General features: G+C 38.5%; 1 protein-coding gene across 1 annotated transcript in view; it reads left to right on the top strand.

Moving 5' to 3' along the window:
* LOC126248327 (galactosylgalactosylxylosylprotein 3-beta-glucuronosyltransferase P) overlaps window positions 1-3,555 on the top strand; it is a 328,211-nt gene extending 324,656 nt beyond the window's left edge. Inside the window, exon 7 of the mRNA XM_049949219.1 lies at window positions 2,424-3,555. Coding sequence (XP_049805176.1) covers window positions 2,424-2,531 — 108 coding nt within the window. The 3' untranslated portion in view covers window positions 2,532-3,555. The remainder of the gene's footprint in view (window positions 1-2,423) is intronic.
* The last annotated feature ends 9,911 nt before the right edge of the window (window positions 3,556-13,466 follow it).

The raw sequence follows: 13,466 nt of genomic DNA, 5'->3' as shown, positions 1-13,466 counted from the left end.
CTCAAATCCTTCTGAAAACATCTGAATAGTTTAGTTCAGTTTTCAGCAGATTCTATCATACTTCTGTTGCTTTTAATTGATGCTCTCATTCTCATTAACGTTTACATTGCATCATTTGAAATTTTCTTTGCTTTCTTTTTCCCTGCAAGGTATTTTGACTGTTTGTGTTAAGTTTGATCATTAATTAATTTTCCTTCCATTTGTGACTGTATAGTTTTTTATAAGGTAGTATAACACCCTACTTCTAAAAAAGTCTCACTATCTACAATTACAATTCATTGCGCAACAAGTTTGTATCTCTCTAGTTTTATATCTATTTTATTCTACATGTAATGAGTCTATGAATAATGTGGAGAATAGTAATTATTTCATTACAGACATGGTTGCTTTTGATTATCACCATCAAGGGAAAACATATAGTTAGCTTTCAATATCTGTAAATTAACACATCCAGTTTAATTCTGTGAGAAGTATTTACAACCAGAGCATCTGTCCATTTTTGTTAAAAACAGTAATGTTCCTTTTATAGAGACAAAAAAATTATATAAATTTCTTATTAATTTTTACATCATATTTATCTCTTTTTAATTTTTTTCGATTTCTGCATTTTTCGCAACTACAGTGTGTACTTCATGCCATGTTACTCTGTTATACTTCAGTGTCCTCTTTCCTCTCACCTTCTGAGAATTATGTAGTGTGACTACTGCCCTCCATTTCCATCATACATATGTTTATGTTGTATTGCTGATAACAATGAGGAATTTAAAACTGTGACATACATTAGTACTTACAGTGAACGATACAAGGTGGCACTGTGAATGAGCTTATTATCCTTATAATTGAATTAGAGATCCTTGCTTGAATTCATTTCTGTCGTATATAAGTATGGTACTGCTGATGTTTAATTATTACTGTTGCATTATTAACTACAGTAAACATTTAATAGATATGATGTTAGTATCATTTGTAATCATTTCATTGTTAGTACATAATGAATGTTAAGAAGCCTAGGATAAATTGGAAAGTACACTGAAGCACCAAAGAAACTGGTATAGGCATGCACATTCAAATACAGAGATATGTAAACAGGCAGAATACGGCACTGCAGTCGGCAATGCCTATATAGGAAAACAAGTGTCTGGCGCAGTTATTAGATCGGTTGCTGCTGCTACAATGACAGATTATCAAGGATTAAGTGAGTTTGAGCGTGGTGTTATAGTCAGTGCACAAGCAATGGGACACAGCATCTCCAAGGTAGCAATGAAGTGGTGTTTTTTCCATATGACCATTTCACAAGTGTGCCATGAATATCAGGAATCTGATAAAACATCATATCTCCAACATCGCTGTGGCCGGAAAAGATCCTGCAACAACAGGACTAATGACAACTGAAGAGAATTGTTCAACATGCCAGAAGTGCAAATCTTCTGTAGATTTCAATGCTGGGCCATCAAAAAGTGTCAGCGTGTGAACCATTCAACAAAACATAATTTATATGGGCTTTTGGAGTCGAAGGCCCACTCATATACCCTTGATGACTGGACAACTCAAAGCTTTACACCTCACCTGGGCCCGTCCACACCAACATTGGACTGTTGATAACTGGAAACATGTTGCCTGTTCTGATGAGTCTCATTTCAAAAAGTATCTAGTAGACAGATGTGTACGAGTATGGAGACAACGTCATTAATCCATGGACCCTGCATGTTAGTAAGGGACTGTTCAAGCTGGTGGAGGCTCTGTAATGCTGTGGAACATGTGCAGTCAGAGTTATATGAGATGCCTGATACATCTAGATACAACTCTGACAGGTGACACATACATAAGCATCCTGTTTGATCACCTGCATCCATTCATGTCCATTGGGCATTCTGACTGACTTAGGCAATTCCAGCAGGATAATGCAACACCCCACATGTTCAGTATTGCTACAGAGTGGCTCCAGGAACACTATTCTGAGTGTAAACACTTCTGCTGGCCATCAAACTCCCCAGACATGAACATTACTGAGCATATCCAGGATGCCTTGCATCATGCTGTTGAGAAGAGACCTCCATCCCCTCATAATCTTATGGATTTATGGATAGCCCTGCAGGATTCATGGTGTCATTTCCCTCCAGCACTACTTCAGGCATTAGTCGAGTCCATGCCATGTTGTGTTGCAGCACTTCTGGATGCTCAGAGGGGGCCCTACACGATATTCGGCAGGTGTACCAATTTCTTTGGCTTTTCAGTGTATTTTGCTGTACTTTGTAGGAAATTTTAAATATACACTTCAGGCATAGAAAAAGTATGCAGTATCATTTTACTTTAATTACTAACACTTTCAGTAGGTTGATGATTACAGAATATTGACAAACAAATTATTTAAAAAAATACTGACTCAGACAATTTTTTGTGATACTTTCTTGTGATTGTTTTAGGTACTGGTGTGGCACACTCAGACTAAGAAGAATGAAGCATCAGCAGCTCTAGACATGAAAAAATACAATAATACAAATTTGGTACTTCTCAAGAAAATAATTGTGTAGGGCAGTTCAATCACAGATGATATAAATGTAACTGAAGTGCCATCATAACATTCAGAACCTGTGATATGAAAGTATTTTCTGCTGATTTCATTAATTGAAAGTCACATTTCATACTTCCATTTAAATACTGAAAAATTTTCACACTAAAACTAGTAATGAATATTTTCTTATCAGTAAATTCTTCCTTTGATCTTCAGCTATTGAGATGATAACTTTATCATACCCTAAAAAGTTTACATCTTAATGGTAAACCTATAACTTTCTTCTAAATCAAAGGAAATACTCATTTTTGAAATCTCCTTCTATGTATTCCTTCATTTGTAAAAGTATTACCCATATCATTGCTGTAACAAGGTGCTTTCCATTTTATAAATTAGGAACCAATAATTAGCTTAAGAAATTTGCAGCTGTGATCTATAAAAATATGGACTAATACATACCTGCTTGAACACCAATAAGCTATCATATGGCTGTAACAATTGCTCCATCATTGTTAAAAGTAGAAAAAGTAAGAAAGGAATAGAATATTCAATTTGTATGTGCCTCCATGTGTAAGTATATATGTGTGTGTGTGTGTGTGTGTGTGTGTGTGTGTGTGTAGAGAGAGAGAGAGAGAGAGAGAGAGAGAGAACAAGTGACCGTAGTGTATGAACAATGTGCTAGGTCAAAGACATGAAGTGCTCATAAACGCATTTTGACTGTAGTTATGCAATACCTGAATCACAGAGACCAGGCCATTGTAGAATGCAATAATATATTTATTTGCCTAAAGTAGATATTCTAAAATACCTGTGTCATTCAGACTATCAATACAACTCACTTTGAACAATAAACAAACATGTAATATCCTAGTTGTAAGTACCTATGTTATCACTCTAGGATTGTCACACTGGCAGGGATTTTACATGCCTTGAATACAATGTGGTTGTAAATTGATAAATTATGTTTTCATGTAATAATGTACTGAGCCCTGTAATTATTTTGTGATGATGTCCATTAAGAATACAAGCAGTCTTTTGACTCACTGGTTATTGTATTACTTTACCAAATACCCTTGGAGTTTATGTTTCCTCAACTTCATAAATGCTGTATTATTTATAAAATGTGTGTCAGATACACGTTTATCACATAGCTGCAGAAGCTGATTTGAGCTTACATTAGTTGACCACAGTATCATTGTACCTGGGAGTGAGGGCGCTTTGGTCAGCTTATTGTAAGTCAGTGTGTGATTGGGATTGTGGAAGGAAGAAAGAATAATATAACTACAGTTATGCAATGGAAACTGCACCAGGTGTGGTGATCAGAGTAATGATATGGATTGTCCATCAGGCAGGAGGTAGGCACAAAGTTCTTCATCTGCAATATCTGTTTCACAGGACTGCATTCCAATTTCATCCCCCATGTCAGTTTCCATGTCACTGTCATCATCACATTCATCTTCACTCTCCAGACCAACATTGATTATTATATTCTGTATTGCTTTTCTCACTAACCACCTCTCTGCAACAATATATTCACAGGCTTTTAACTATTCATGTTGGGTACTCTTAAAGACTCTTCGCTTACTTATTTTGAGGTAATTAAATTAATGGAAGACAGGTTTTATTTGCAATTTTTCATTTCATTGTTTTCAGATTAGCTGTATAAGGTTTAAATCACAGTCTTGTAGTGGAAGTCTCAAAACAACATATCCCTTATGTCTTACAATGGCATCTGTTTTAAAAACAGGCTTTGGCTTATTGTAATGCACAATTAGTAGAAGCTCACTTCTTGTTAAGCATCACTCAAAACTGATTTTGTTCTGAATGAGCAATTCCATTATTCCTTTTTTTTTTTAGTTGCAGTAGTGGAGGTTTTATTTGTCTGTTGTCTGAAAATTATGATATGGTGCATTATAATGAACAACAGTACTATCAGCCGGGATGTGAGGAATCAGTTTCTCTTTTAACCACATGTGATAATTATCCCCATTCTTATCTTCATGGTAATCCTGGGATTCCAATTTCGAATCATAAATCAACTCTGCTGCCTCTATGAAACCCATTGCTCCTACACCATGGGCAACAATAGTTCTTTGACCTGCAGTGCTATTACTCATTACACCCAGATATTCTTCAGACTACCAGCACTTTTTCACAATGTAATGCATATGCAACCATTTTTCGTCCATTAATACCACTGTTTTATTAGGCCCAGTCTCATAAGTTCAGATTGCTCTCAAGTAATGCACTTACTCAGCAACACTGTTGGAATGTTTTGTTAGTCTGATTCCCTTATTTCTACAGTTTCTCCACTTTTGCAGCATATTTCTCTGTTTTCAAGTCTCAGGGGTATTCTGGATTATGGATAACACCATACTTCACTACTGATAATATTTCATGAGTACTCACTCAACCACTATGTAGTACTGTATATACACAACTCACCTGAAAGTACTGAGAGTGTTTTCCTTAGTCACCACTGAACCTCTTTACTGTAATGGAAAGCATTTCTAATTAGAAAGCACTGACACACTGAAAAGAAACTGACAAAGATAGTTCAACATGTAAGTTCAATGGGGGAAAAAAAATTAAAAAAAAAAACAGTTTTCAATTACCCACTGAAATTATGCACATAGAAAAGTAAAACAATGGATCCAACTGTAGTTTACTACAAATTATTGTAACTTAAGTTTCTTATGATGACACTAAAAAGCACTTGAACAGTAATAATCATACACAATGGTAATAACTGTTTTAACTTCAATCAAGAGAAAGGAAAGGTGCCATGCCAAAGTGGTCTTTGTTGCATATAACATGTGTTATTTATAAGTATAAAAATGATTAAGAACCTCATATATTTCAAATGCAAATCACCTAATGGAAATTGTGTGTCCATGAACCAAAAAAATCCAAACACCCCACAGAATGTGATGCAAACAATAAACTACATACTACCACATATCTTGTAAGAAATAGTGACTTTAGCTACAAATAAAGAGTGACACAAGAGGTCTGCAGAAGAAATATGCCATTAATTAGTGTGAGTGCCTACTTGAAAAATACTTCAACCCATTATCTTCAGAGCCAGCATTAGAATTTTCACAATGTCAATAGAAAGGAAAAGGGGTAAGGGTAGTGGGAAGGAAGTATCAAATAAGCATTAAAATATACTCCCTGTCATGCTTAACAGTGTGCAGGCTTATGAATCTTGCTGAACTATGGCAAAGCTGCATTTCGTATCATATATGCTATAGCAATACCAACACACATTTTTTTGTCTCCACAGTTATCAAAGCAGACATTACATAAATAAATTCAAAGTCTCATAATTATAAGCATGAGTTCTCTCAATAGAGATTTGCAATAAATAGCACCAGTACTTCATACACAATTCATTGGGATTTATATGTAGAGATTTGTTTTAACTATATGTATGTGTACTTTATTTACAATTAGTTTTCGTGTTAGGTTACTTATTATGAGAGAATTTACAATCACAGAGATTATATGAAGAATATTAACAGGTGCCAAATGCATGTGGACTCCCTTGATAAAACATCATTAATATGACTATTGATTTAACGTACTGGTACACAATGATTGACAGTGGCTATGTTATGATCATTAGCAGCCACAACTACCAAAAATGGCCAAAGAAATCAAGCAGTTTGGAGTGATTAAATTGATACTGGAATCAGTATGAAACCTAAGAGACATCTACCCACCAGGAAATTACATCCAATACCTGCCAAAGACACTTGGTGCCAGCAGAGCCACTGAAGTGCATCTCTTAGGGCCATGGCAGAGAAGGCCACAACTTTTCAGGTTTTATGAAGCCTTTTGTGGTCATTAAAAGACTAAAAATATCCATTTTGGTTAGCTGGTTCACTGTATTCTATCTTATCTGGATGCTGATTGAATAGTGGCAAATTACTGGATACTAGTTGATAGAACAATGTGCTATAGACTGGTTTTGTGTATGTGTGCATGTTCTTATAGTTACAGTGTACAAGGGGTAACGTTTACTTCTCTTTGTGGACTAGTTAGTTGCTGCTGTCTCTTTGAAAATCTGTACTGAGGTCATCTGCTGACATGTGTGAATTTTATGTACAGCTTTTCTTAAAACATGGCCACCTGTGGCTGTCTTCCAATAATGTCGAGTTATCTACTTAATATGGCAATAAACTTGACTGTCTCTCAGAAATGTAGATCTGGTCATATACATGAACTGGTAAAAATGTAGGATACAGAACTTTTCTGCTCATCGTCCAGTGGTGAACATTAGCACTATGGAGTGTAAACGCAAATTTGAGATTTTGAGCCTACTCCATCTTACAGAATGCATACAGAATGATGTTTAAGTCTGGTGGAAGAAAGAAGATAAGTAATTTCACTTTCTGAACAGCCAGTAATAGCTAAACCTTCCAAAAACCAATTCTGTGGAAGAGCTCGTGGCTGTCTGTCCAGCTCGAAACATTTTCTGTTTGAGAGTTTGTTCTTGATGGAACGGACGCCAGATGCAGCCTATGTGATTGTGATGCATCGCAAGATGCACGTGTGATGTACAGTGCTTGTTGCTGGACACGTTTTGGCAAGGATAAAATTATACGTAACTGAAACGTATTCTCGCGAAATGTCTTCCATGAACAGAGTTAGCACCGTACAGTAGCAACAGTGGTATAATGATTCCTTACGCAGCGTAATAATAATAATAAAATTTTATTGTCATTCAGCTCGTTACAGCCATAGACAAAGTCAAGACCTTACATTCCTCAATGTACTTTAGACCCCATAAAATGAGTAAAAGTAGAAACCACATGTTACAAAGTAGCACTTTCATCTTCAAAAAATTCATCAACAGTGTAAAAAGGTTTCTTCACTAGTAGCTTATACAATTTGGCTTTAAAAATGTTTACAGGCAGTTCTTGAAAATCTTTGCTTAGTCTGTTAAACATCCTTAGTCCAAGGACTACGTAGGAGCTTTGTGCTTTACATCGTTTGGTTCAAATGGTCCAAATGGCTCTGAGCACTATGCGACTTAACTTCCAATGTCATCAGTCGCCTAGAACTTAGAACTACAGTAATAAAACCTAACTAACCTAAGGACATCACACACATCCATGCCCGAGGCAGGATTCGAACCTGCGACCATAGCTGTTGCTCGGCTCCAGACTGTAGCGTCTAGAACCGCATGGCCACTCCGGCCGGCTTTACATCGTTTATGATGTGGCATGTCTACAGATGTTCTATTTCTAGTATTATAGCTATGAATATCACTTCTCAATATAAATTTCGAAACATTGTTTTCAGTGTACAACAGAAAATTATAAATGAACAGGTGTACTACTGAAACTTCCTGGCAGATTAAAACTGTGTGCCCGACCGAGACTCGAACTCGGGACCTTTGCCTTTCGCGGGCAAGCGCTCTACCATCTGAGCTACCGAAGCACGACTCACGCCCGGTACTCACAGCTGTACTTCTGTCAGTATCTCGTCTCCTACCGTCCAAACTTTACAGAAGCTTTCCTGCGAACCTTGCAGAACTAGCACTCCTGAAAGAAAGGATATAGCGGAGACATGGCTTAGCCACAGCCTGGGGGATGTTTCCAGAATGATATTTTCACTCTGCAGCGGAGTGTGCGCTGATATGAAACTTCCTGGCAGATTAAAACTGTGTGCCCGACCGAGACTCGAACTCGGGACCTTTGCCTTTCGCGGGCAAGCGCTCTACCATCTGAGCTACCGAAGCACGACTCACGCCCGGTACTCACAGCTGTACTTCTGCCAGTATCTCGTCTCCTACCTTCCAAACTTTACAGAAGCTCTCCTGCGAACCTTGCAGAACTAGCACTCCTGAAAGAAAGGATATAGCGGAGACATGGCTTAGCCACAGCCTGGGGGATGTTTCCAGAATGAGATTTTCACTCTGCAGCGGAGTGTGCGCTGATATGAAACTTCCTGGCAGATTAAAACCTGCCAGGAAGTTTCATATCAGCGCACACTCCGCTGCAGAGTGAAAATCTCATTCAGGTGTACTACTGTCAGAAATTGCAATTTAATGAGTGAGGTTAACAGTGTTCTGATTTACCGGAAACAGTAATTATTCTTAATACTTTCATCTGCAAAAGTAAAATGTTGGAATAGTGAAATATGTAATTTACGATCAGAATTAAAATTTAACTAAAAAAAAAGATAAAGTAGGTTGGTGCATAAGCAGGCCTAACCATCGTTTTTCTTTGACGTATTAGCACCTGTGGCGGCTGGTGGTGTCTGAAGTTAAGTGTTGCACTGAATGTTGCATTTTTATATGACCCACTTAGAAGGGAGAAAATTGTTTATCTCGGCGCCTGGCTTCCCGACATTCGTTAAAGTGGATATGGTGTATGATACTCACAAAATTCAGTTTCTTAAATCCAGTTTACTATCCTGCGAAAATTTAGAGTTATATCGATGACAGAAAACAAGCTGTGTCAAAGGACATGCTACAATTTATTGACTGTCTAGAAAAAATATTACAATACCGGGTATTACGTAATGAGCTACATTCCTAGTAGAGCTAAAACACTTTCGTCATTTAAAGGACTGTAAATTAGAGACAAATTATACATTAAAGTACACTTAGTCTTAACTCACTTGTATTGAAAATTTGCCTTCCTGTTTTTTTATTGGTGCAACCTTGTCACTCACACGTTGATTGCAGTCTGCGATTCCATTCACGAGATCGCTTTTAGTGAAAAGCATAGCCAAGGCCGACAATCCTTCTGGCTCAAATATTTGCTTTAGAATGATTTTATTCTTTTGAACGTTGAAAAGCATTTTTCTGCTTCTACCGACGTCATGGAAATTGTGAATATTTGCTTCAACAATTTAGAACAATCCGTAAACATCTTCCCTAGGTTTTTGCTTATTGTAAACTCCGTTAGACTAACAGTAATCGCGTTACTATTGGGTAGTTGATCTATACCGTTACCTAATACTGTTGATGTTAAGGTATTCGCAGTCAGCGAATCAATTTCGAAATACTTCGTACAGATGAGGATCGTCAGCAGTGTCTGTTCTTTCAGTCATGCATCTAAACATATCTATTATATCTAACTCTTTGTTATGTTCCGCAGTTTTCCGTCTATACGTAATATTCAATTGTTCAGCTACGTTGACAGTTCCAAATAGGGTCAATCTTAAGCAGTTTTGTATGCGAACAGCTGAAGATTCGTGCTTCTTCACTTTTGGTACCTGTGCATTTTAGCAGACGACAGGCAGCTGGGGCCCCCATGCGTTGCCTTGTGTACTGTGTCGAGACTATGCTGTGAGCGATTTATGTGCAATAATGCCTGTCGACTCCAAAGGAAGCACACTTAAATATATAGATGGCTACAGACAAAGAAAAACCATATGAAATGCCGCTTCTGAAGATTATCTCAATAAAAATATGAGATGTGGTGCCCCGAGCGTCCAGTATTAGATAAGAAGTCTCGGATCATATTACTGTAAAGAATAAGATACCGTAAGTTTCGAAGTAGGGAAACAGAGTCAAGTTAGCCAGAAATTTATGAAAAGTATATGTGAAAACCAGTGGACGAATATTCATGCTATGGCGACGTAATAGCACAACAATTGAGGAGCCTGACATCTGAACAAAAGACATGGTGAGTTCTACATCTACATCTACATTTATACTCCGCAAGCAACCAACGGTGTGTGGCGGAGGGCACTTTGCGTGCCACTGGGTAGCTCCTCAACAAACTACTAAAAATAGAAATGAAGGACAATGACGATGCAAAAATTACAACAACCGAAAAACAACCTCCGTTGTAGTGGATTCTAGCGGCTATGAAATTCCCAAATTTGTCGAGTACGAGTATGCTGAATTTACATCTTATATACCTGCATTATAAGCGCGAATGTTTGTGTGTGTTAGTATGAATTTCATTCTTCACGCTGAGATGGCTGGACGCAATCCGGATAACATTTGGAATAGAGACAGCTTACACCCTGAATTAACTCTTCTAAGAGTCGCCAGACGAATTTTCTCTGGTGTTTTAGCAGATATTTCCGATTTTGTTTTTACGACGTATAGATCGAGTCAGCCCAAAGAAATACAGCTTATCACATGTCGATGGAAAGTTTCGGTTAGTTTCCCATTACAAACAAAATCATTTTTAAAGTGGAACTTTACGTGCTTATTCGACAGAGTGGTCCCAAATTAGGTTATGTGATATTCGTTTTATCGATGTTTGTTGATATGGAGAGTAAAACACGAAGAATGTTCAGCACTCTAGCAGCGACGGCACCGCCCTGATCCACGCTGACTGCCACAGCCATGCAAAAAATGGCTCTGAGCACTATGGGACTCAACTGCTGCGGTCACCAGTCCCCTAGAACTTAGAACTACTTAAACCTAACTAACCTAAGGACATCACACACATCCATGCCCGAGGCAGGATTCGAACCTGCGACCGTAGCAGTCGCACGGTTCCGGACTGCGCGCCTAGAACCGCGAGACCACCGCGGCCGGCCACAGCCATGCAGAAGCGCTGTCCACTCGCTGCTGGCGTACTGATTATTCTTCGTGTTTCACTGTTTCTCTTAACATGCATCAATTATACTAAGAGCTTATTAATTTGGGACCACTCTATCGAATGAGCATGTAAAATTCCGATTTAAAAATCACTTCGTTTGTACGAAGTCCATTCGGATAGCAAGACGCGATTGGGGGGGAAATGGAAATCCCAGTGAAAATCCGTTGAAGCTTTGCACAGATGCGTTGGTTAGTGTCTCTAGTGTTCCCGGTGATCGTGTCACGTCGCTCTTTTTCAGTCCTAAGCGCACAGTGAGCACCTGAAGATGCCCCGAAAATAGTGTCTCCCGACAAGTATGAGGGCCTGGTAAGAGATTTCGCCTGATGTGATGCAGCCCACATAACATAACAGTCATACGTTTCCTTATTCATGACAATTCTCCGCCCACTCTGCAGGGAGAATGAACATGCTCCCGCAGCGTTTTCGAAAGGAATGTTTGATCGCTCACAATACAGACCGTAAATGGCTCCCTCGGTGTTTCATCTCTCTGCTCGTATGAATTGCTGGGTACGAAGACACAATTTTGGCGCACACATCGAGGTGTAAATCAACGTAGAGAACTGCCGGAAAACACAGGCGGTTTCCTTCTATGACGAGGCTATTGAAAAGTTGATACAATGCTACGACAAATGCCTTAAGTTGGAGCGGCGACTATGTAGAGAAGTAGCTGGAGGGTGCAGCTAACGGTTGCAAATGAGTAGTGTAGTATAAGGGTCGGTATAGGACAATCCAAGTGAAAACCAAGTGAAAAATTTTCCACATCTTTTTCACTTTAAATTTTAAAACATTTTGCGCAAAAGTTGCAGCCTTCCTGAACCCGCATCTTTTTAAGCTAAAGATGGCGACCGCTTTTATGCAAAATCTTGGCGACTTTACGTAAGTGTGTCGTTTTAGGACAAACCCGCATCTTTTTGGGTAAAAGATGGCGAGCACTTTTTGGCGGGCACTTGTTTGGGAAATGTTGGCGACTTTACATAAGGGCGACGCCTCCCTGAAACCGCATCTTTTTGCGCAAAAGATGGCGAGCACTTTTTGGCATCGCTTTTTTTGCGAAATGTTGACGACTTGAAGTAAGGGCGTCGTTTGAGGACAAATTCGCACCTTTTTGGGCAAAAGATGGCGAGTACTTTTTGGCGGGCACTTCTTTGCAAGATCTTGGCGGTTTCTAAACGGTAACTTTTCTGCAAAATTTTGGCGACTTTTCGACGAGCACTTTTTTGCGAAATCTTGGCGACTTAAGGTAATGGCGTCGGTTGAGGACAAACCCGCATCTTTTTGGCCAAAATAAGGCGAGCAATTTTTGGCGACCACTTTTTGCGAACACTTTTTTGCGAACACTTTTTGGGGGCCACTTTTTTCAACGACTTTGTGGCAGCCGCTTTTTTGTTATTGCTTTTTCTGCAACGACTTTTTGGCGGCCGCTTTTTTGCAAGTACTTTTTGGCATCCACAAGTTTGAAATTTTATAGGCTTCGACCTATAAAATTATCCTTAGCAGTACTTATATGACACCTTTATTATTTCCTCGTTGATGAATGTCGTGCTAATTATTTCTATATTGTCATCTAGTATGAGCTCGTACCAACAAGCAGGATCCTCGATGTATTCTCTAATCACTGTTTCCATTTATGTATACAAAAGTTTTTCTGTAATAACCATACGGAAGTGTATCAATTATGCCGGTTTTTTTCCCTCTAGAAGCATACGCTTATCGTAGTTAAATTTAAACTCTTTTGCTATAAATTTATTCACCAGATTTTTTGCCTTCTTATCTCCCGTAATCATGTTATTGCTTATGATAACCTTATCTTCAGAAGTCTGTATTAATTCGGTCATCGTATTCATGTTGAGTTTTACAGAATTTTTGTAGTTTAGAGTGAAGCCTTTAATTTTGGTAGTCTGTTTGCCTTTATATGTTTGATAAGCATAGCTTTTTAGCACAGTGGTTATCCATTCAATGCCAAAATCGTCTTTGCCAAATCCATCTGTCCATTCACCAAGCATGCAACCTGTTTGCACTGTTTTGTGCCATCGTCAATATAAACAATAGAGTCTGTGTCGTAGTATACAACTTTATCGCCAAATCTATAGAGCATGTCATACAACATGATTCTAGCGTTGACGGTGGTGAAAGCGGCCACAAATAAGTTAGTTCTTGTGCTATCTTAGGCATAGAAATCATCGTAGCGATATGTCACCTCAATTAGTTCCTCGTTGATTGGTATCACATTAGTTATCTCTATTTTTGTCGTTGAGTAGTAGCTCATGCCATCGCTTAACGTTGTATATAAATTCTGTTTGTGACAAGTTCAGCCTCTGATCGAATTTTCCCCCAAACAGAATTGAGGCATATTTAGGCAACAGCTCGCTTGCCGG

The sequence above is a fragment of the Schistocerca nitens genome, chromosome 3 (genome assembly GCF_023898315.1).
Source record: "Schistocerca nitens isolate TAMUIC-IGC-003100 chromosome 3, iqSchNite1.1, whole genome shotgun sequence".
Lineage (NCBI taxonomy): Eukaryota > Metazoa > Arthropoda > Insecta > Orthoptera > Acrididae > Schistocerca > Schistocerca nitens.
The sequence above is the reverse complement of the archived record's forward strand: the minus strand, read 5'-3'. Positions and strand labels throughout refer to the sequence as shown.